A 22683-nucleotide genomic window follows, 5' to 3' on the forward strand; every position below is an offset into this window, starting at 1 on the left:
CGGAGCTGGAGAGAAGCTCAAGCTGAGAGGAGCGGAGCCGCGCACACAACTGCCCCTCGCTGGTAAGCAGTTGTGCATTATGGGGATTATGGGGAATCATACGTCCTTAGGAGCAAAGACTGCCCTGGTTAACCTTACAGCATATTCCCTTTATTAGCAATCAGTTTATGATCCTGTAATATGGGACCAAATGGAGGTCAAGGTGTGGGATTCTGCTACTAAAAACAAGGTTGTGGTGGGATTCCTCGGCACCTGGCCAGCAGTCTCTGAGGCCTTAAAGAGCCCTGTGGGGCCACAGTCAGACACGTGTGGTTTGCCAGACAGTGAGGGAGCTGCGGGCTCCTTTACTGATCCGACTGCTATGCCATGGGCCCCTCTGCTGCTACAGCCATCGCAGGCCTTTGCTGTTACGCCCCCGGTGACCTGGACGAGCCTTTTGACCCAGGCCCTACTGGCCTTGAAGAGGAGACGGATGTTTCCCTTCGATCCGGGAAGAAGAGGATACATAAGGCCTGAAGGCCTAGTTGCTTAACAACTTAAAGCGAGACATATTGTTCCCACGACTAGCCCTGGAATTCTCCGGTGTTTGTAATCAAGAAAAGGAATGGAAAATGGAGACTGTTATATGATCTGAGAAAAAATGAATGAAGTCATGGAAGATATGGGAGCACTTCACCCAGGATTCCCAACTCCAACTATGCTCCCCCAGTCATGGACATTAATAGTAATTGACTTAAAGGATTGTTTGTTACCTTTTCTGATTGTACATATGTATAGGCATACTCGGGTTTAATGTACAAGAAAAGGAATGGAAAATTGAGACTGTTCTGTAGATTTAGAAAGTTCGATGTTCGTCTATGTGGGTAGAGCAGACTCCCCGTGCACCCAGTACTGTTTACTTGTCTTTCATAAATAGTACTAAATTCAGATTGAGTTGTATCTTCATTTATAACATATCTGATCTAGATATCCCCTCTTTTCATTTCAAGCCACCCTCCTGTCCCCCTTGTCCTATCCCTACACCCCCTGACACAGAGTCCCTCCTCTCTCCATCTCTCCTGCAGCCCCTTCAGGCACTGGCAGGCCGCTGTGAGGTCTCCCCAGAGCCTTCTCTTTCCATCCTGTCCTCGTAGCAGAGCTGATCCAGCCCTGGAGCCACTGACCGCAGGGCGAGGGTTGCAGAGGGTGGGCTGGAGGCACCAGCTCGGGCTGTATGCCACATCAGGACAGCTTTGCGGCTGCCCCACGGGGATGGCAGGGGCTCTCCCCACGCAGAGGTGTTTGCTCTCACTCCCACCTTCCTGGATTTTTCCAGGGCAGCCCTAGGCCCCTTTGGGGTCGGGGTTTACCCTGCATAGGACCGCGGCCGGGCGCCGGTAGCCGTAGCGCCGGTGGGATGCTTCCCTCTGCCGGCACCTCCGCGTCTCTGCAGCGAGGAGAGCACAGCGCCGGCCGGGGGCAGCACCTCCATCCCTGCAAGAGTCGGGACCCCAGGTCCCATCTGGGAAACAAGAAGAAAAAAAGGAAATATAGCGAATTTCTTCTAAAGGCTGCCGAGGACGGGGTTAGCTTTATTTGCCTCCTTCCTGGTGCGGGGGCACACGGTCTCAGGTTTTCTGGTCTCCCAGACCATGCCTTATTTGCTTGTAAATCTCCAATAAAATTGCTTGACCACATCCTCTAGTTATGGGGGAAGATCCCTGCATCTATCTGAGATCCCCAGTGGGTCTGAGGAATGAGATGCACTGGCAAACTGGCTGCATGCTTGTTCACACAGGGACCGTCTCTCCATCCGGGGCTGGCATGAAGGTGCCCATAGGAGAAGTTGTTGCAGCTGATTTGGTGTCCCCACAGCTCTCCTGTAGCTGGATACCAGTCCGTCCCAGCAGGACCAGCTGCTGGGAATCTACAGCAGCCGGGAGATCTGGGGGATCTCATTCCTGTTATGAGGTCACAGAAGTGTGATGTGGAAGTCCTCGTGTATGGAGCAGTAATGGCCCAGTCATACAGGATTCACTCCGTGGAAGCACTAGGCTAGGAATGAAGTAGCTGAAGCAGTGCAAAGCACAGACATAGTATCATGATGTATAATAGATAATATGTCATTCTGAGCATCTGTGCTCCAGCTTGTATGAAAAGTCCCAGACCTGAATTTCGACCCATGTCAGCATTTAAGGTCCAGCCTTTCAGTTGCTGTCACTTGCACAGTAAATTACCAGCTTCGTGTAAATGTGCCCAAACACAGAAAGTTTAGATCAGTTTAAATGCTTCTACCAGACATCAAATACCAGACGCAGCTTTAAAATCAATTCAGTTAAATCAGAGCAGGGTTTTTTATTTTAAGACAAATATAAAACGCAGCTTCTGAGGAACCCAGTGCAGTGAATCCCAAGGGAGGGGAGATAAAGCCACCCTGGGATGGGCGGAGGGGGGGGTACAGGGAGAGGGAAGCATTGTTTTCTACAAAGAACAGGAAACGAGCCTCAAAGAGTACATGAAAGAGACCTTAAAACAAATGCAGATCAGCAAGGGGGGGGAGCCTCTCCCCTCATCTCCCAGCTGCTCTGCCCAGGGGCAGCCTGCAGATCTGCTGCTTTTAGCAGAGGGGGCTCTGGCTGGGGAGAGACAAGGGTGCTGGGAGCTGTTGTCCCCTCCCGGGGCAGGGCTCCGTGAAGCTCCAGAGGAGCCAGAGGAGACAGGATTCACCCAGAGAAAGCAGTCCCCATGCTCTGCTTCACCCACGGGGATGCAATTAACGGAGCTTGGCCAACGCCGTGCTTCACGCCCTGGGAGGGGGCAACTGGGCAATGCTGGGCTTTGCCACAAGGCTGTTCTTCCTGCTCGCCCAGTGCATGGGCACTTACAGTCCTCTGCAGCGCTCACATGCCTCTGCGCAGCTCTGGTGACAGGGCAGCTCAAGGAGAGGGGACACCGACACAGTGCCCACGGGCTGCTCGCCTTGTGGCAGAGAGCCTGGAGCTTTCTGGCACGCAGCAGGGCCAGAGAAATGGAGACACGGTCAGCAAGGGGAGATTGCAGAGAGGCCAAAATGTACCATCTTTCAATGTAGCTCTTCATGAAAATGTCCATCGCTTCTCCAAATTAGCCCTGCTTTGGGCCCCTTCAGAGGTTCAAGCCCTCTGCTGAACATGGCCACTTCCTTCTGCTACTCCTAATAAAACATGGTTCATGTTAGAGCCAACTGGCAGAAACGAACAGGAACGCACCAGAAAGCCATTTCCTCACATAGGAGGAGAGCCGGTGGCCCGCTGCCAAAGGGGACAATGAGGGACTCTAGGGCTAGTCCTGCAAGCCCTCGTGTTCCTGTTTACATGGAGCCCGGAGAGTCAATCAGAGAGTTTTCCCTGCATGTTTTTAAGGTAATGTTTAACGAAGTCACCCACAGCAGTGCCGCATCTCAGAGGGATCTGCAGGCAGAGGCTGCGTGTGTGGCAGGCGCAGAGGGCAGCGCTGTGTCCAGGCCAGACATCGCAATCACTGGGACCCCGACTCGTCCCTGAGGCCCTGCTGGGGGTCCCTGGGGGCGGTGGCCAGAGCTGGGAGGTGAAACACCGTGGTGACCCTGTTGGCGACAGAGCGGTCCTGTGGTGACCTTGTGCTGGTTTGAACAGGGCTGGGGCAGAGCCCCACAGGGCCTCATGCACCCTGTGACCAATGCCAGCGGGGCCGCCTGAGCTCTCTCGGTCAGACACAACCAGAAACAGCACGGGTGGGTGCCGCAGGCCTGGAGGTCAACCCCCTACCCCCAGACACCACGCCTGAAGGACGGGGACAGACCCCGTCCAGCCTTCAAGCCCCGCGGGCCCCTCTCAGCGTCCCCGTAACAGGATGGATCCACGAGGGCTGCGTGCGTGTCGCGGCGAGCCGAGATGGGGACGGGACGGGGGGGTGAAAGACGAGCCGCCCCCCGTCGAACCCCGCTTCCCCCACCCCGTTTGGCCGGGGGCCGCCCCCCCCCCCCCGAGCCCCCCAGGCCCCGAGGCGGCCGGGGCCGGGCAGGGGGCGCTGCCGTGCGGCGGGGCCGGGGGCTGCGCGGTGCGGAGCGGAGCGGGGCCGCCAGGGGGCGCGGCGCGGGGCCGCCTTTGTTGCCGTTGGCGCCTTCCTCTATATAAGCGGCGGCCGTGCGCGGGCTCGGCTCGGCTCGGTTCGGCTCGGTGCGGGGGTTTGGCGGCTCGGCTCGGCTCGGCCCGGCACGGTACGGCGGGAGGATGGAGATGAAGAAGCGGCTCACGCTGGAGCTGCGCAACAAGAAGCCGGGCGAGGTACTGCGGCCGCATGGCGGGGAAGGGAGAGGGGAAAGGGACAGGCGCCGGGGCCCGGCCCGGCTCGGCCCCGCTCGGCTCGGCCTGGGGACCGCGCACCGCCGGGGGCGGCGGCGGGGGGGAAGCGGCGGCTGCGGGAGGCCGGAGCGGGGCCCGGGCTGCGCTGCCCCGAGCCCCGGGGCCGCCGCTGTGCCCGTGCCCGGCGGCTCGCCCGGCATGGCTGCGGGCGGCGCCAGGCTGAGATGGCTCCCGCCGCTCCGGGGCCGCCTAACATGGCCGGAGCGGCCCCGCGCACGCGGCTCGGCCATGTTAGGGGCGGCCCCGGGGCGCCGCCGGCCCCCTCCGCCCTTCCCGCCGCCCGCGGGCGCCATGGAGGGGCCTGGGCGGGCCGCGGGGGCCCGGGGCGAGGCCTCCGGGCTGAAGGTGGGGGGAAGAGGGGGCCGCTGGTGGGTGCTCCCCCGGGCTCTCGGCCGCGCGGGGTGCCCGCAGCAGGCTGGATCGCTTCCGTGTGTGTGTGTGTGTGCCTCCGGGCTCGCCCCATGTTCTCCAAGCGTGGCCATGCGCTGCTCCTCCGCCAGAGCCTCCTCCAGCTCCGGCCTGCGGTGCTGCCGAGCTCCCGCTGTGGGCTGGGGGACGGGGGGAGGCGCCGTGCCATCTCCTGGGCCTCTTCTGGCTAACGTGAGGGACGTGGGGTGCTTCCAGCCCCCGGGGTGCCGCTTCCAGGACAGCACAACGCTCCATAGGAGCAGCGCAGGCTGTGCCTTCCCCACCGCTGGTGGTTCACGGCTCCTTTGCTCCTGCGCAGAAGCAGCCAGGACTGCGTGGGCTCGCTGCACGAGCCCTGCACGGGGTGTCCTGGTAGAGGAGAGAACGTGGCTGTTGACATCAGGGGTGGAAATTCCCGTGCTTGGACCATATGCGTGTGAGTGGAGTTTCTGAAGGTTGCTGGTCAGCTTCTCAGAGGGGAGGAAATTTGGTGCATTCCTCACGGCAGGGACGTGAGGAATCATGGAGGTGCTGTGCTAAATCCACCTAACCTTAAAAAAAAAAAAAAAAAGAAAAAAGGGGATAGCTGAGTTGCATTCAATCACTTTGCTGCTCAGTTTTCTTTGCTGTACTTCTCCAATGCCTCCTTGGCTGAACTTTCTGCTTCCCAGTGCCTGCCTGTGGCTAGTATGTCCTTTGCACAGCAGAGGAATGATGTCCCCTCATCTGTTGGGGCCAGTTAATCTGCTTTGCTGCTGGAGTGATTAGATCGAGCTGTACACAGTGGTCAGCTGAGGCTTGAGGGTTGGATTTTTGCAGCTTTCCAAAGCATTTTTGTTGCCCTTTCAGCCTCTGCTCCTGGGAGCTGGCTCACTGCCACTGTGCTCAGTGGGTAGTGCTTCAGAAACAAGGCCTGCCCTTATCTGAGGCCAGCCTTGTGGCCCCACTGGCATCCTTATAGCAAGATAGCTGTGGCTGTCACCTTGTTCTTGTGACAGATCAGTACGTCTCTGCAGCATGCTGACATGGGCAACTTAAAATCAAGCTGGAGCATAAGGAAAAAAAGGCTGTAAATGGAGGTTGTGGTAGAGGTTAAAGCCTTCACAGATGGTAAAGGAACTTGCAGAACAAGAATGGTTTGAGGAGTAGAAGTGTCCCTTCGAGGCTTCCAGCTGCAGGTTTCCTCTTGTTTGACACCAGGAATTTGAGTGAGTGGCATGCTGGGGAAACGAGCAGGCTCAGAGTGTGCGTGCCCTGCAGCCGAGGCTGGTACGAGCCAGTACTGCTGCTGGAATAAGCAGTCCTGGCTGCTCAGTCCTGTTCTGCTGTTGCACTGCCAGCTGCAGCATTTGTTCTGCCATTCAGGGCAAGGCACTAGTCCAAGTTAAAGATGGTCTCTTCACAGCTAGGTTGGTTCTTAACTTAGTAATGTTCACTCTCACCTCTGTGGCTGCACCAACGAAGCAGCATCTGTGAAGTGCTGGCTTTGGTTGCCTTTATGCTGGGGGGACTGAGTCTTAGTTTAATCAGAGACTTCTGTCTGAGGAGCAAAATGAGTTCAACTGCAGAACTCCCAGTTGAGCTTGTTTGCTGCTGAGCTTAGAGCCCTGACCAGTACAGCCACTTCTGGAGTGTGTTAACTCATTCTGAGCTTTCAGGGCTGCCCTGGCAACTTCACAACACAAGAAAGTCTGCTTCTAGTAGGGCAAAGTGAATTTCAAATGACTTCTGGCTGATGTGAGCAGGAGAGTTAAAATTGGAGAGCTGCAGAGGAGGAATTTGGAGAGCATCATGAGCTTTCTGGCCAAGACTAATTTTTGCAATGTGCTGTGAAGAATGTGTGGGGTAAAAGCAAGTTTTGGGAATGGCCCATGAGAACTGGAGCTGGAGCATTCTGTGCTTCAGGGAGAGAGGAGGGTGCCAGGTATGTCTGCCCTTTGGGTGCGTGGAGGGGGGAACAGATCACTGCTGTGCTTTATGGCTGTAATGCCACAAGGGATTTTGTGCTGAATTACCAGGAATAGATTACCTCTGTGTGTGTAGTTTGTGCTTGGCAAAATATCATATGCCATCAGTGGCCCCCTCATGAAGGGCCTGGAGGTTTTGGAGAGTAGAGCTCTTGCTCTGTGCTGAGACTTCTACTAGGAATATATGCTTTCAGTGAAACAAACCCTCTGGGGGCAGGTTTTCCAGTGTCCAAAGCAGGTCTAGTGTTGTGGGGAGAGCTGAAGAGGACAGAACCAGGTGATGTTTGGCCTATGGTTAGTTCAGCCTAAAGTGCCACTCTGGAAGCTTTTTGAGGCCTTGTGTGTGAGATGCTTTGATGCAGTTTCATGGTTCAGCCTGTGAAGGTTTCCTAGTAGAGAAGGCAGACCTTGGCTGGAATCATACGATGCGGTGCAGTGGTAGCATGCTGCACAGCTTGTGCTTAGAGGGTAAAATCCTTGCCACAGTTACAGATGCTGACTTTGTGCTCGTACAAAAATTATTTGGCTTTTAAGACCTGGGATGCTCCTTAAGGTGAGTGGGGGGACCTTCAGATGCGCATGCTGCTGTGAAATGTCAGTCACTCAGCCTAATGTCAGCTTGGTAGACTTTAGGTGAGGCTTGACTTGGGAATGCAGTGACAGCTGAGTGTTTCTGTTGGTAGGTGAAGGAGCTGGTTCTTGATAACTGCCGCTCGGATGATGGGAAGATCGTTGGTCTCTCTTCAGATTTTGAGAACCTGGAGTTCCTCAGCATGATAAACATCAACTTGCTGTCTGTTTCCAATCTACCCAAGCTTAACAAACTCCGGAAGGTGAGTCAAACCTGTGGTCCTATCTCTCAGTAGTCCTTGTTCTGAGACCTTGCTGCCCTGGTGAGAACTTCTTTCCCTGCATCAGCCAGGAAAAAGACCATTTGATTCTGCTTTTTCCTTTGAGGCCTGTAAGCTGTGTGAGAGGTTGTTTTCTAATATTTGAGAGTATTTTTGAGCTCATATTTTTAACATCATTTTTCTCTTGCTTTTGTTATGTGGCTTCAGTAACATATTCGAGGTTTTAGAAATTGCAGTTAGATAGCAATATATGTAGTACACAAGTGGCTGGGAGTGCTGTGTTAGCTTGCAGAAAAAGGGTCTCAAAACTGGAACTGCTTCTCTAATGAATGGGGTTCTGTTGTAGTCTGGTTGTCAGGGAATTTTATTCTGTGTGTCAGAAGAAGAAAAACACTTTGTGACCATATGATGCTTCCTCCTGGCAGCTGGAGCTGAGTGATAACCGGATTTCTGGTGGCCTTGAAGTTCTAGCAGAGAGAACTCCTAACCTGACACACTTGAATCTAAGCGGCAACAAGATCAAAGACATCAATACTCTGGAGCCCTTGGTGAGTGAAAGGCTGTGCTGGGATCTAAGGGATGACGTTTCCTTTGGGGAGCATGTCTGTGCAGCAGAAGTCCAACATCTTGGTAACTGTTCCAACAGCACTTCGTGGTTCTGATGGGAACAGATGAGTGGGTCCAATTTGAGGCTGGGCTAATAGTTAATGGCTCCACTGTCTGGAAAACCAGCAGCCAGTTGCTAAAAGAAGCATGAAATTGGGCTGGATGAGTAAAACTGTGGATGCAGTGCTCAGTGTCCATCTGAGAAAGAAAGGACCGTTAATGGGTCGGATGCAGTTTGAGGTAGGTGGCACCTGGGGTGTCATGGAGATGAGTTGCTTGGACACCAGCAAGGGTTTCCATTGCATCAGTCCAAAGATGCTGTCCTGCTGGGCTGTGACCCTTGCACTCAGGGTGCTGTCACAACTTGAATTGCAAGGTGTTCCTGTTATAAATGCAGGAAATGCATCCCTGGTGCATCTAAACTGCCCCAAAGGTGGCTCTTGCCTTGTCATCTAGATTCTGTAGTTGTGAAAGGCCTGATCTCTAGGGTCTTTGCCTCTGTAGCTATTATGTTTCATCCCTACATCCATTCCAGAAAGAGCTTGCAACTGCTCTCCTGTACTTAGCCTGGTGCACAGTGTGATAGCCTGTTCGGAAGAGCTGCTGTGGCTGTGCTGAAAGGCACATCAGGTTTAGCCTGCAGACACTGCTTTGGTCTGCTGCCTGTATTGTGCTCTCTGGTATTTTGCCTGATGTTTTGGGGCAGAATGAGTCTGGTTCAGTGATCTGTCCTGCTTTGTGGGAGCTGGGCACTGTGTGCTTGTTGCCTGCTCTGTCTTCAAGGAGGGGAAGCTGTAGGATAGAGGAGATGGATTAAAAAGGAGTTGTATTTCATTGTGAATGTTGTCCTACACTTAGTAAAAGCAGCAACTTATCTCCACCAGAAGAGCACAAGGTGAAAAGAATGCATGCAAAGACTGCTTTCTCATAGGTATGGTTAGGAAACCAGCTGTATTCTGATGGCTGCATGATCCTCTAATACTGTTGATTTGTAAATGATCTACTGACTTGATCTTTGCAGAAAAAGTTGCCAAACCTACATAGTCTGGACCTCTTCAACTGCGAGGTGACAATGCTCATCAACTACCGGGAGAGTGTGTTCACCCTTCTGCCCCAGCTCACCTACCTAGATGGATTTGATGCTGATGACCAGGAAGCCCCTGACTCAGACCCTGAAGCAGATGGGGATGGACTGGAAGATGAATACGAGAATGGGGAAGGTAAGGATTTTCTCCTCATGTTTTTTTTTTTTTTTTTCCTGGGGAACAACTTTTTCCCTTCTGTGTGATTGTGTTGCTAAAAAAAATAAAAAATAGTGATTATAACTTGCTGCTTAAGTAGGGGCTGTCTGGACAACCCCTCCCCATTCCTTCCTTTGGCAGGCAGCATGAGAAGTGAGACTTGCTGCAGACTGACAGGGCTTGTTGCTGGCACTCCCTGTGCAAGCTTGTTTTCTGTGATTTCCTGGCTATTGCTCATGTAGTGCTGGAGTAGGAGGTGTGAGCATACTGTCTGGGAATAGCAAGTATTTTGAAACTTTAATGCTTACCTTCATCTTTTGATAGAAGGTGAGGAAGAAGATGATGATGATGAGGAAGATGATTTGGATGAAGAAGTCATTGATGAAGAAGATGATGAAGATGATGACCTTGAAGGTGAAGAGGAGGAGGATGGAGTAGATGATGAGGTGAGACTTTTTGTTGTCAGTGTATATCCACGGCAGTGAGTTGGCATGTTCAATAGTGCATTCATCCCTTAATCTTGTGACCCATCTGACCAGGTGTCAGATGCTTCTTCATGGGCAGATCCAAGGGGTCTGTCCTGCCCTTTGCTCTGGCTACCTTTTGACTCCATCCAATGAGTTTGCCTGTTCAGTATTTGTTTACTGCTTGGATTGATACTTCTGTACTTCAAGTGATAAACTGTGACTTCAAGCGATAAAACTGTACACCCCCTTTCTCCTAAGGGGTACAAGAGGCTATTGAGGAAACAGGAGCTTCTCCATGCTCAGCTTGTACCTCTCACCCTTAGGTTAGAGTAAGGCAGGAGAAGAGGTGAAGAGGAAAGGGTGGTTACAGAATTACACCTTGCTCATGAGATTGTGGCTTGTGTAACAAGGTGTCTTGTTTTGATTCCAGGAGGAAGATGAGGAGGAAGATGGTGAGGATGAAGATGATGATGAAGCTGATGACGGTAAGTTGAATTCTAACAAACTGTTGGCAAAGCTGCCTTGACAGTCTTGCACATTCTTTGGATTCTAAGAGCTTCCCAAGATTCTGTGCTGTGCTCTTGTTGCCTTTAGCTCTTGATAAGTGCAGTGCTCTGACTTGTGGGCACTGCTAATCTGCTGCTTATGCCTGAGCTAACTAGAGTATAACATCTATAACCTAAGGGTCATGCGCTGCTGATGGGGAAACAAGTTTCAGTGCCTCTTAATGCTTACTGAGCTGGGTAGGTGTGCCAAATAGTAGAGGTAAATTGCCTAGGGAACCAGTTCTGAATAGCTTATCCTGATAGTTCATGCAGGATTAGGGCTTCTGTCATGGAAGCTCATGTTAGCAGTCTTTGTGAGGATATGCTCTTGAATGCTCATGTTCCTTTCTGCTATCAGCTACAGAGAGGGTAGTAAAGCTGAACTTGATTTGAGTCCAGACTCCTTTAGTTCTAACAGGGTGTAAGCACCCGAATTAATGTTGATAGAATATAGTGGCTGGCATGACTTTAAATGACCTTGTATCAGTTTGGTTAGAAATGACCAAATTCTACAGATCCTATACTTCTGAGAGTGTTCAACAAAAAAGCCTTTTGAAGCACTTGATGGAATGTGGGATGCTTAGAGGGCATAAAAATGCTTAATGTCTCATATGAGTCTGTGCTTCTTAGTAGCATGGGAAGCTGGGCAGGGTGGATCTCTGTTCTGTAATGGTGAGAGTCTAGTCTGTGCTTGTTCACTGGCAAGCTGTGGCTAATGCAGCTTGTAGCCAGTTTGAGTGCTGTTCCACAAGACTGAACAGACAGAGCTTCATGCTTCACCTCTTTTTGCAGACCTTCCACGAGGGGAAAAGAGAAAACGAAATCTAGAGGATGAAGGAGAGGAAGATCCAGAAGATGAAGAGGATGATGAGGATGACTGATCCCAGCAAGCCAATCAGTTTTACAGACTATGACTGTGCTTGTCTTAACTTCCCCGTTGTGTCTATGTGAGACTGTAAATCCCTGTCTCCCACTCCTCCCCCCTTTGTATGGCTGCAGCGTCCACAATATATTTTTTTAAGATGTAGAATACTGTAGGCATTCAGGGGAATCTTCCATACAAGGCTCTCTTTCTCACAAGTATCTCATGACCAAAGGCTTTCTCCGTTCTGTGGTTTGTGCAGCAGTTTGCAAAAAAAAAAAAAAAAAATCCTCCTAGGGTATCTTTCATGTCTGAAATCAGCCTTGCCACACAAGAGCTCCAGCTTGCCACCCTGCCTGACAGCAAAGAAGGTGTTTGCTATCTGCATGCCCTCAGACCTGCTTTCTGAAGACGCTTGAGCCATCTTGAGCAGTGGGTGCAAATCTGGTTCATCTGAATGGACTCTAAGCAAATGATCACTGAGGTCTCTCTGATCAGAAAAAAATGGTGATGTGATCTCTGGAGATGCTTGAAGATACTTTAGTGCTGGGGATGTGGGGTGCCTGGGGTCTTGGATGGGGGGGTTGACTGACTGCTTACAAAGACCCTGGTACCTCTGGTGATGCACCTTGCAGTAGCCCTGTACTTGCTTTCCTATTTTTTTTATAAACTGGAATATTTTTTCCTGATGGCCACCTAATACCTTCCACTTGCACACCCAAGTAGGGCTGATGTGTGGCTGTGAGCCTCTGCCATGATGAGGTTTCTCATTGCCATAGCAGCCTTTAGGAAGAGATAGGAAATAGCAGGTTTAGGGATACTGCACTTCTGTCAAACTCCATTTCGCACTGTACAGAACATGTTCAACCAGTATCACTGTGATGCACCTAACTCGGCGTTCCCCAGGAGACCGTGTTAGCCTATATATTCTCAGGGTCCTTCTGCTAGCCAGTAACAGCTCTGGACAGTTGCCTCAGCGCTAGCCTGGTGTATGCGTCGTCCTCCTTTTTCCTTTTCAGCATGAAGAGAAGTGCATTGATCAGAAGTCCAGCTCATTCCCATTCAGGCTATTTGCGCACTGCTGGAGCACAGACAGCGCTGCGGACCGTGTCTCCCTCTGACCTGGGGTGTCTAGAGTGGGGAGGGGGGGGCTGAAATTGGCCAGGGGTAGCTCTCCACTGCAGGGTCTTTGGCCCTTCCTTCCTCTGCCTCGAGGTGTTCAGACAGCACAGCTGATAGCTTCTGGAGAGACCTGGCCCTGTGGCCTCCAGGGATGGGAACCGGTGGGTGTTGGGTGCTGGGACAGCGGTGCTTGGGCGGGGCAGCTGCTGCTCCTTGGAGGAGCACAGTGCTGGGGCTCCAGGGGGGCTCCGGGGCACTGGCACTGCGTGGAGCTCCTGGTTGTTGCTTGGGCAATCTGTCAGCACCCAGCACTTGGAGGTGAGGTTCACAGCGGTTCCTTCAGGAGTGGTGTGTGTTGCAGCACATCTGAGTCTCTGTTGCTTTGTTCTGTTCTTGCTGTTGTCTCTTGCATTGTACAGTAGCTGTAACCATTTGGAGAAGAACTACTCCTGTAAAATGCAAACTGAGTAACTTATAAATGTTAAAGGAATTAAAAAAAAATCAGAGCAGCAGTTACTTCTAATTTTTCCCTGCATTTTTAGCAGATTGTATGGATTTTATATTAGCCTAGTAACTGTCAGGTTTTGATTGGTCAGACTAGTCCCAGAAATAATGATCTCCGGCCCTTTTGTATCTTTTGTTACAAAATTTGGATAAAACTTTTAATAAAGACTTCAGTTTTTAAAAATCCATTGCAATGAATGTTGTCTTAACTGCCCCTGCTCTATGAACACCAGAGCTGTGAGCAGCCTGTGGAAGCTCTGGGGTGGTTTTTCTTGAGCAGCTGGATCTCATCAGCAGTGGTGACTGTCCTGTTCACCCAGGCATGGCCTTTTTTTTTTTTTTTTCCTGCTCTGAGCCCCAGCTGAGTGGATTCATGGTAAGTGCAGCTTGTCTGTTCTTGCTCTGCAGGGCTGGCTTGGGCAGGGCTGTTTACAGGGTGGTGGTGGTGATATGGGGGCTTTGGGGTGGGGAATTGCATTGGGGAGGGATGTGGATCAGCCTGATACAGCAGGGTCCTTGCATGAATGTGGGGGCTCTGTGGGGATGATGCAGCCTTCACTCTGTGCTGCTCTTGGAAATGGCCACAGCAAGGTTCATGGGTAGCTGCAAGAGCTGTTTCTTGGGGAACCAGGTTAGTGTGTGTCTGCTCTTCTGGTCTGTATGGAAAGTCTGCTTAAATGCTGAGAAGTCCTAGTTTTAAGACATTTTTAATATTCAATTCTGCTGGATGCTCAGCTCTGCTGAGAACAGAGCTTACAGCTCCAGGGTGGTGCAGGGTGAGGAGAAGGTGGGTGAGCAGCCCCAGTTCTGGGTTTTGGGAGGCCACCCAAACCCTGCCCTCAAGCAGGAAGCTGCTGGAGGGTTCAGGGAGGCTGATGTGTGAGCTGTGCACAGCTCCCTGGGGGCTGGAGGTGCCTTTGCATTGCTGTGATCCTGGCCTGGCTCCGGTGAGCTGCTGCTGTGCTAGATCTGCACAGCCATGGGCTTTGCCTAGGGGTCTTTGCAAGGTTAGGGTGCCCAGCACCATGCTCTGGGGTTAGTGTGAGGAGCTACGTGGAGGAACAGAGCTCCAGCTACGGGGCTGGTTGTGCAGAGACCCCCTTCTGCTGCTGCTCAGCCCCCTCCAGAGTGGGGGCTGCCCCTTTTTACTACAGGCACAACCCCTGCTGGGGCTGCTCCCCTCGCCTCACATGCCTTTCCCTGCTCAGAGGTGGGTGTGCTGGAGCTCTGTCCTGCAGGCAGAGCTGTACAGGGGAAGGTGGGAGCATGCAGCCTCCCCCCCTCCCCAACAGACAGGACCTGTGTAATGGGGCCAATGTGACTGGGAAAGCACAGCTCCAGCTGCGCTGCACAACTCCTATGTGCATCCTGCCATGGCTGCTGTGTGTGGTGGGGGGAGCCTGGGGGTCTCCTGCAGGGGGGCAAGCAGGCTGCAGCCATCGCTTGCAGCAACTCCAGCCTCTTGGAGCAGAGCTCAGCAGGTGAAGGAGGGACTTGGGCCTCCTAGCAGCCCTCCCTGGGTGGGATGCATAGGAGCTGACCTAGAGGGAACGGTGCAGTGCCATGGGGCTGGGCTGGATGCTTCCCCTGCTCCAGGGCTGGTGCTGGGGCACAGCACTGCTGTTTTAGGCTCTTCTTCCCTGTTGTACTTCAGGCACTACTCCCCTGGTACCAGCAGCCTGGGGTGGGTGCATGCATCCCCTGGGGCTGCATCCAGACAGTGCTGATGCAAGGGGCAGGGCTACCTTATTCCAGACCAAGGAAATCAAAATCCCTGTGCATCTTCCCCCTCCCAGGGTGCTGCAGGGCTCCCAGCTAGTCAGAAGGGTGGGGGCTGCCCCTAGACCTGCTTTGGTGTAAACCTTCCTGGGATGGTGCTGCTTTAGGAGCCCTGTATGGTTTGGACCTGTTCACAAGGGGATACAGAGACCCCCCTGTTCCTCCATGCAAACCCACCCCTTCTCCTCCCTCCCCCTGTTTTGGGACCCACTGAGGGAGCCCTGCCCCCTTGTTCCCAATCTGCTTGTGTTTTTTTTTTTTTTTGGGACTGGCACAGCTTTGCCCATTGCCCCCCACCATGTGGCCCCACAGAGGCTCCCCCAGCCACTGCTCCTGTATGCTTCCCATTTATTAACTTCCAGACCTTGTTTCAGAGAAGTCCACCACCTCTAGAGCATCCACCAGGCTTCCCCTGAGCCCCTGGGGCAATGAAAAACCTTTAGGAGAGGGAGAGACACACAGGGTCCAGGGGCTTAGCGTTTCCAAAAATAAAAGGGAAAGGGGAGTGGAACGTCAATAAAACAAAGGTTGTTCCCCCTCTGCCACCCCATGCTGGAGCAATGCTCCCCGTGCCCCTGTCCCAGTGCGATGGCATGGGGTCTGCAGTGCCCTTTGCCCAGCCAGGGTGGGGGGATCCCCAACAGGGGCAAGGTCCCTCAGAGCTGCGAGTACAGGGAGTTCTCCATCTCCGGCGTCAGCTTCGAGTGGAAGGAGGCGAGGCCCACCCTGAAATCTGGAGGGAGAGGGAAGAGAGCTGTCAGGGCTGGGGCCGAGCTCCTGGGATATGGCAGGAGACATGCAGCCTCCCTGGGGCATTGCTGTGGGTCAGGGGCACACCGCACCCCTGGGTGCTGCCCACTGTGGCAGTGACATGGGGGCAGGCAGTGGGGCTGTCCCCATTGATGCCTTCTTTCCCCCAAGTCGGGGGAAAATCAGCTCAGTTCAGCATCCAGACTGCACAGAGCTGCTCAATCCCATATAATGAGAGCATGTGGGCACTCGGGAGGGACCCCCTGCATCCTCCCTGTTCCCCCCCAAGGCCGTACCCATGTCTGCGTCCAGACGCCCGGGTGGCGGCAGGTTCTTGCGGTGGTCCTCGATGTGCAGTGTCATCTCCTCCCGCGAGGCGGTGGAGTAGGGGCACTGCATGCAGGTGTAGCGGCCCCGCGTGTGCTCCCACACGATGCGGCTGTTGGAGGCGTGCCCTGCAAGGGTGGGCAAGGAGGGAAGCACAGCGCTCGCTGGGGAGCCCCCGGGGGTGGGAGCCCCGTGCAGAGCGGGATTTGGGAGTGGAAGCCCATGCTCCCAGCCCTGTATACACACAGGGTACCCTCTGTGCTTGGGGGGGACCCCAAGGCTGGGTGTAGAGCTGGCTGTGGGCATTGTGTGAGGCTGTGCTGCTCGGACCCCCTTTGCCCATCGCCTATGCACCTGCAGAGCAAAAGCGGGTGGTTTCCAGCTTGGCCACAGCCAAGGGAAATGGGGGTCTTTTGAGTCCAAGCAGCAGCTGCACCCCCAGTTTGTGCTGCCAATACAGCCAGGCTCAGCAGTTCCTTGGGGGTGGGGGGTGCAGCCAGTGACCCCCCCAGTCTCCAAGCCTACCTGGGGAGCAGCTCCTCTGTGGAGGGCTCCCAAAAACAAGGGTGCCCGCCCTCCCCACTGTGCTCCGGGGAACATCACAGCCTCCAAGGGGCCTCTCCCCTCCCCTGTGCCTCCCCCTTCCTTCCCGCCCCCACCCCCTCAGTGACAGAAAGCAGCCCCCAAGCAGCCCCAGTAGTGCCAAACTAACCTGCGGTCACTCCTGAGCCAAAGCATGGGAGGAGTGGGCTGACACTCACACCTGCGGAGGGAATCGAGGGGCAAGACAAGCATTAGGTCTTCCCCTCCCTGGTGGGGGGGAATGCTGGGGGGGCAGGCCTGGCCCGGCCCCTGCCTCACACCCCAGCACGCCGGGGAGGAGCAGCAGGGCCGGGTAAATTTGGAGGTTGGTTATTTATTATTATTTTTTTGGTGGTTGCTTTCATTTTTTCCAATCGAGCATCTCTTTAGGTGGGAGAGGAGGGGAGCAGAGGTGGGATGGGGCAGGGGGTGGTTGGGGTGGGGTGAGGGGAGCCCAGAGAGGGACTGGGGCAGCCCTGGGCTGCAGTGGCTCTGGGCTGGGGAGGTGTAGGGGGGGAGGGATCCTCGCTGGCCGTCGGTGGGTCCTCATCCAGGAGCTGCTGGTCAAGGCGGGAGCAGAAGGTTTGCCCTAATGGCTGCCCGCGCTCACCTTGGCTTTTCTTCCAGATGGCGTTGGAGACGGGGGGGCCGTGGCTGGGCACGAAGGGCCGCAAACGGGGCTGCGCCGGGGGTGGAGGTAAACCATAGGGCGACGGGTGCACATAGGACAGGAACGGCACTGAGGAGGGGGGTGGCCCCGAGAACCGAGTCAAGGATGATGGCCCAAAAAGGTTGGGCTCCAGCAGTGGGAAGGGGTGGGGGGCCGGCGAGACGAGCGGCATCGCCTCCAGCGAGCTGGGCAGCTCGGGCAGGCTGGCGGGCAGTGTGGCGGGTGCTGCCGGGGCAGTGTCCGCGCCGGGGATGATGGCTTCTTTCTCTGTGTGCTGGATAATGCTCGGGAGCTTGGGCAGCCCCTCAGCTGCCTTGGCCGGGAGTTCCTTCTCCAGGGCGGAGGTAGCGGGCGGGACAGGCTTCTCGGCTTTTTGGGGCGGTGCAGGGCTGCCGGCGCGGTCAGAGCAGACGTGGAGGTGCTTGAAGAGGGAGCGGTGAGTGCGGAAGCGCAGCAAGCAGTTCTCACACCTGCAGGGTTGGCAGGCAGCATCAGTGCCAGGTCAAGTTCCCACCCACAGCCCCAGGAGCAGCATTCCCCCCGCCGCACAGCCCATGAACCACTCCTGGGGGCTACCTGCAATGGGGGGGGGGGCGGGGAGGGAAGTGAGGCGAGGCTGAAAAGGGGATGTACAGGGTGCTCAGGGCTGTCTGGGTACTGCAGCGTGTCCCCAGATGGGATTTGGTGTGGGGCCATGTGCTTGCCTGTCCAATACCTGCGAGGGAGGTGGCAGAGCTGTGCAGGATGGTGATGGGGACAGGGTGGGGACTCACTTGAAGTAGCGGTTTGGCTTGTAGTGCACCTTCATGTGGGCCATGAGGTCCTGCATGCTGGGGAAGGTCTCCATGCAGCCTAGTGTGGGGCACTGGAAGGTTTTACCTGCAAAAAGAGATGGGGCAGAGTCAGCACAGCCCCAGCCGCACTGCACCCCCCTGTGGCAATGGGAGGACCCACCAACATGTCCCTGTCCCTTCCCGTGCTCTCCCCACTGCTGGCTGGGGCAATGCAGCATCTCCCAGGGGTGCAGGCACCTTGAGGGCAACTTGTGCAGTGAACCCCAGCTCCAAACCTTGCTTTTCCCCGTCCCATCCAAACAAAGAGCACCCTGGAGCAATCATGGGGTGTCCCTGTGCCCACCATCCCCCTTACCCTCAAGGGACTGCGTTGGTCTGTAGTGGACCTTCAGGTGGTCCATCAGCTCCTGCATGCTGGGGAAGGCCAGCTTGCAGCCGTAGCTGGAGCAGGCGTAGTGCTTCCCTGGAAGGAGAAGACAGCATTGGCCTCGGTCATCGCCCCATCATCACCCGTGGCATCACCCCCACCGTACTCAGCTCACCTGAGGCCGGTCTGCGCTTCAGCAGTCGCAGGTCCTGCGTGGGGGCTCCTCCACTCCCCACTACCGGCATGGGGCCGCCAGGCAGAGCCGCTTCGCTGCAGCCTGTGGGGGAGAGGCTGTCAGGCAGCAGACACGAGTGCCCTGTGCAGCCGCCATACACCCATGACCCTTGGCCCCCAGCCCCAAGCCTTGGAGCTGGGTGGGATTCAGGTGTTTTGCAGCTGTGTGGTTGGACCCAGGTTTCTGTTTGCAAAGGGGCCAGTTCCAGTGTCCTCATTCCTACTCTGCACAAATGGATACCTTACACGGCTTGGTCAGTTTGGGGCTTTGGGGGGGGGGTGTCTGTCTTCCTGGAGCGTGGTTCCACACAGGAGACACGTTCTCAGAGTGCGCCTTGCTGGATGCTGCCTTCCTGGATCCACCCACTGGGGGCCTTTGGAGGGGAGCATGGGGCGATGGCACCCACATGGAGGCCACCAGCAGCCCCTCTAGTGTCACAGCTGGCCACCGCCCCTAGGAGTTGCAGCAAATGGGACCCCCACAGCAGCCAGAGCAAAGGCCTTTCGCCTCCTGAGGGACTCACCTGCCCCCTCTCCAGCGTATTTACCCCCCAGCGAGAAGGGGGGCAGAGCCTCATCCTTCTCTGTCTTCATGGCCTGGCTGGTGGCAGGCACAAGGCCAGGGGTTCGCTGCCGATGGCGTCTTCTCTTGGTGATGCTGCACCCAATGCAAGGGACAGAGGTTAGAGCCCACCAGGGAGCAGCAACAACAGCCACCACTTCCTTTTCCCCCTCGGTGCCTGTGGTGCTCCTGCCTCAAAGGAGCTTTGTGGGGAGAGGGGCTACCAACACGGCCCCTCCACGGGCAGGCAGCTGTCGAGCACTGAAGCTAGAGCCATCACCATCCCTCCCCACCTCTCACCCTTGGGTAATACCAAGCCCCCGTCTCTGCTCCCACTGCATGACCAGGAACATGGTGGCAGGGCCCAGCGCCTGGCTGATGGATGCCTGGGGGCAATTCCTTCATGAACATTAGAGCATGACGGTCCCCAAAAACTAACTGGCTTTGCCTTACAGACCCGTGGCACCAGCCTTGTCCACACAAGAGCCAAATGATAGCTCTCAGAAAAAGGCATCTCAAATCTCCATGACCAAGACCAGCACACCCATATCTGTGCTGCCCTGCTCACAGCTGGATATGCCTTCTAGCATCTGCTCTTACAGGCATTTTCTCAGCTTTTCTGGAGAAAATAATCTTTAAACATATTGTTGGGGCGTTGTGGAATTGCAAGCCCTATCAGGAAGCGCATCCAAGAGGGATGGGAGGAAGGTCACAGCCAAGCTGTAACACCTAAAGATGTTGCTGGGCTTGGTGCTGGAGCCCCTGAGGAGAGCAGGATCTGTGCCCCAGAAGCTGGCAGCCCCGGTACACCACAGCTTCCCCAGAATAATTTCATTATTTCTTGAAAAATGCATTTTTTCAAGGAGCTGTATGTGAGGAGCTGTATGGAGGTGCTGAGCAAGAAGACAGCCCTGCCTCAACAGTTTTAATGCTTTCTCCCCCAAAAGATTCTTGCTATCTTTTTTTTCCCAGCAAAACAGTCTCCCCTTTATGATTAATAAAAAAAACAAGTTAACCCCAAACAAAGCCATAGGCCTGGGGTGGCTGGAGGAATAACTGAGCAGAGAGGGATCTGCTCAACATCACACCTCTTGCAGCAGAGGTGGCTCCATGACATTGCTGCACACTTGGCCCCAGGCCCTGGATTTTGGGGAGCTGGTGGCACCTGCATCATTTTGCTGCCATTTCTCACCTCTTATGGGATGGTGTCTGACACAACAGGGCACTTTTCGTTGTTTTGCAGCCCTGAATGCGATGCCCTGAGCCAAGCACTGCTGACCTGCTGCTGCCTCCATCCCTGATGACCTCACATGGCCACCGCAGCTGTGACCACCCCATCCCACCCCCGCCCCCTTGATCCAGTGCAAACTCTGCCCTGGAAACCCAAATCCTGGAGCCACCGCAAACCCAGTGCCACTTTTCACTGGGTTTTCCTGCTGCAGGGTCAGGCTCCCCAAAGCCTGCTGGAACCCACTCCTCCAGCTCCTGTGGGACTCCCAAAAAATCCCATGTTGGGGTCTAAGGGGGTGAACAGGGGGGTTGTCACCTGCTTGTGCCGATTCAGTTAATAATTAATAAAGATCATCTCCCTCAAGTGAACAAGAGGGTTTACACATATTGGCAAGAACAGAAGAGGTTCACAAATCCACCCGGGGAGATAACCAGGACAAATACTCCCTTCTGAGCATCTCTGCACGACGGCCAGGCTTCCTACAGCAGCTCCTCGGCACGGGAGAGGAGACAAAAGGCTGGGAACAAGGGGCTCACGCGGCCACTCGGCTGGGAGATGACAGCTGAGAGAGCTCAGGGACCCCCTGGTTCTGGGGGGGGGCTCAGCTCCCCACCCCACGGCCAAGAGCTCCCTGGTGAGCACCCCCACAGCTGGCAGCCCCCCCACGGCTAGTGGCTCCTGTCTGCAATATGCCCGTGGCTACTAGCCCCTGTGGCCGGTAGCACCCCCGCCCCCCCCTCCCGCCCCGAGCCCCTTAGTATTTTGAGCAGCATCCCAATAATACCGCACCGACGGCTACTAGCCCCTGTGGCTGGTAGCCCCCATCTGCCCTCTCCCCCCCCCCCCCAACAATAGAGCCGTGGCCAGCAGCCCCCGCGGCCAGTAGTCCCTCGGGACAACGCAGCCCTAGCATCCCCACGGACTGAGCCCCCTCCCCTTCAAACCTGGTCCCCCTCCCTCCTTTGAGGGGGGGGGGGCGCACGGCTTCAAACCCCCCCCGCTCCCCCCTCCCGGCCCTTCCTCACCTCCGAGCTCCACGCACAGCCCTGCTGTCGCCCCCCCCGGAGCCCTGGGGTCGTATGCCCACCCCCCCAAAAAAAGAAAAAAAGAAAAAAAAAAAAAAAAAAAAGCGTCACCCCCAGCAGGGCCGCACGTACCGGGGCTGCGGGGGGGGGGCCGGAGCCGCCCGGGGCGCGCATCAGCGGCGGCGCGGCCGCGGGGCCATTTTCTGCGCGGAGCTGTCGCGAGAGCCGGGGGGGACGGGGGGGGGGGGGAGAAGGGGGAGGGGGAGGAGGAGGAGGAGAAGGAGGAGGAGGAAGAGAGGCGGAAAGGGGAGAGGGGGACGCTGGGGGGGGGGGCGGCCTGGACCCGCCCCGGTGTCGTCGTCGTCCTCCAGATCCCGGTTCCTGAGGTGGGGGGGGGGGGGCGGGGGGGTCGTGGTTCGCGATGCTGGAGCATCCCCGGGGAGGGGGCATTCTGAGCCCCCCTCACAGCATCCTGAGCCTCTTGGGGAACGCTGTGACTTTTGACGACCCCCCCCCCCCCCCCCCTCCCCCCCCCCCACACACACCTCGGTCGTCTGAGGTTTCCCTCGGAGCACCCCAGGTTCCTTGGAGCACCGCCCCGAAGCACCCCGAGCACAACACATCACTCATGGGCCCTAAGAGCTGCCCAGGCCCCTTGGAGCATCCCAGGACCCTCACAGCCCCCCTGAGCTGCCCCCCTCCCCCAAAGCCAGCAGGGGGTGGTGGCAGCATCCCCCTTGCACAGCGCCAGCTCTTGGGGTACTGCCCCCCCTCCCCCCCCAGCCCCAAGGCAGGGTGCAGGAAGGAGATTCCTCCAGCAGCAGTTTCCAAAGCCATTTTTATTCAGTCAGATGAAAGCAGAGGCTTTCGCTGCTCCCCCCCACCTCCCCCTCAATGCCCTTCCCAAGCTCAGCAGTGCAAGGACTCTAAAACTGCATTTACAGGAAAAAAAAAAAAAAAGAAAATAAAAATCCCCCCAAGGACCACATAGGTTGTGAAAACCCATCATGAGGGGGCAAAGCCATGAGGCTGAGACACCCGGAGCCGCCCTGGCTCCTGTTCCTCCCCCTCGCAGCCCCGTGTGTGCCCCCCGGCCTCCCAGCCCCACATTTCCCCTTCCCTCCCCAGGCCCGGAACGTGTCGCCACGTGAGGCTGCGCAGGACTTCATTTCCCAGCAGCCTTTTGCTTGGCGTCACCCCTACCCATAGGGTCCCCTGAGCCCCCCCCATCTGTGTGTGCGCCCCCCCCCGCCTCCATCTCTTGGGCAGGGGCTCTGCCCACCCGTGGTCAGCGGGAGCTGCAGGGAGGGAGGAAGAAGAGGGAGAGGCAGCGAGGCCGAGGGCTGCAGCAGGGTAGCGTCACTTCCTTTGGCCATCCTGGGTGGGGGGTGACATGGATTGGTGGCGGGGGCGGGGCGGGACACCGAC

At 55.8% G+C, this 22683-nt stretch overlaps 2 protein-coding genes across 5 annotated transcripts; one reads left to right on the plus strand and one right to left on the minus strand.

Moving 5' to 3' along the window:
* The first annotated feature begins 4092 nt into the window (after positions 1-4092).
* Positions 4093-13120, plus strand: LOC137844802 (acidic leucine-rich nuclear phosphoprotein 32 family member B). 2 transcript variants are annotated; one of them, XM_068661389.1, is made up of 7 exons: positions 4093-4283; positions 7420-7569; positions 8013-8135; positions 9215-9413; positions 9762-9880; positions 10332-10386; positions 11239-13120. In XM_068661389.1, the coding sequence occupies exons 1-7, from the start codon at positions 4230-4232 to the stop codon at positions 11325-11327; spliced, it is 789 nt and encodes a 262-aa protein (XP_068517490.1). In that variant the 5' UTR covers positions 4093-4229; the 3' UTR covers positions 11328-13120. The 2 variants fall into 2 exon arrangements, with proteins under 2 accessions (XP_068517490.1, XP_068517489.1); XM_068661388.1 differs by having other exon boundaries at positions 4094-4283; positions 9759-9880.
* A 1924-nt stretch (positions 13121-15044) lies between these two features.
* On the minus strand, positions 15045-21488 carry ZNF414 (zinc finger protein 414). Of its 3 annotated transcripts, none has more exons than XM_068661384.1 (9): positions 21388-21488; positions 18962-19095; positions 18379-18480; positions 18192-18299; positions 17816-17921; positions 16983-17512; positions 16503-16553; positions 15760-15918; positions 15045-15446 (listed from the first exon to the last, which is right to left on the minus strand). In XM_068661384.1, exons 2-9 carry the CDS (start codon positions 19029-19031, stop codon positions 15370-15372), a joined length of 1203 nt encoding a protein of 400 aa, XP_068517485.1. In that variant the 5' UTR covers positions 19032-19095; positions 21388-21488; the 3' UTR covers positions 15045-15369. The 3 variants fall into 3 exon arrangements, with proteins under 3 accessions (XP_068517485.1, XP_068517487.1, XP_068517488.1); XM_068661386.1 differs by lacking the exon at positions 21388-21488 and adding an exon at positions 21256-21359; XM_068661387.1 differs by lacking the exon at positions 16503-16553.
* Between the last annotated feature and the right edge of the window lie 1195 nt (positions 21489-22683).

Source organism: Anas acuta, chromosome 26 (genome assembly GCF_963932015.1).
Source record: "Anas acuta chromosome 26, bAnaAcu1.1, whole genome shotgun sequence".
NCBI lineage: Eukaryota > Metazoa > Chordata > Aves > Anseriformes > Anatidae > Anas > Anas acuta.

What these genes read in the sequence shown, in the direction of transcription:
- LOC137844802 (XM_068661388.1), top strand. Translation starts at nt 4,230, where the DNA reads ATGGAGATGAAGAAGCGGCTCACGCTGGAGCTGCGCAACAAGAAGCCG. An exon ending in TGAATACGAGAATGGGGAAG is followed by an intron (nt 9,414 to 9,758) that starts GTAAGGATTTTC and finishes ATCTTTTGATAG; the next exon opens with AAGGTGAGGAAGAAGATGAT. An exon ending in AGGATGGAGTAGATGATGAG is followed by an intron (nt 9,881 to 10,331) that starts GTGAGACTTTTT and finishes TTTTGATTCCAG; the next exon opens with GAGGAAGATGAGGAGGAAGA.
- ZNF414 (XM_068661384.1), bottom strand. Translation starts at nt 19,031, where the DNA reads ATGAAGACAGAGAAGGATGAGGCTCTGCCCCCCTTCTCGCTGGGGGGT. An exon ending in TGGCTCAGGAGTGACCGCAG is followed by an intron (nt 15,919 to 16,502) that starts GTTAGTTTGGCA and finishes CCACCCTTGCAG; the next exon opens with GGCACGCCTCCAACAGCCGC. An exon ending in GCGTCTGGACGCAGACATGG is followed by an intron (nt 15,447 to 15,759) that starts GTACGGCCTTGG and finishes CTCTCCCTCCAG; the next exon opens with ATTTCAGGGTGGGCCTCGCC.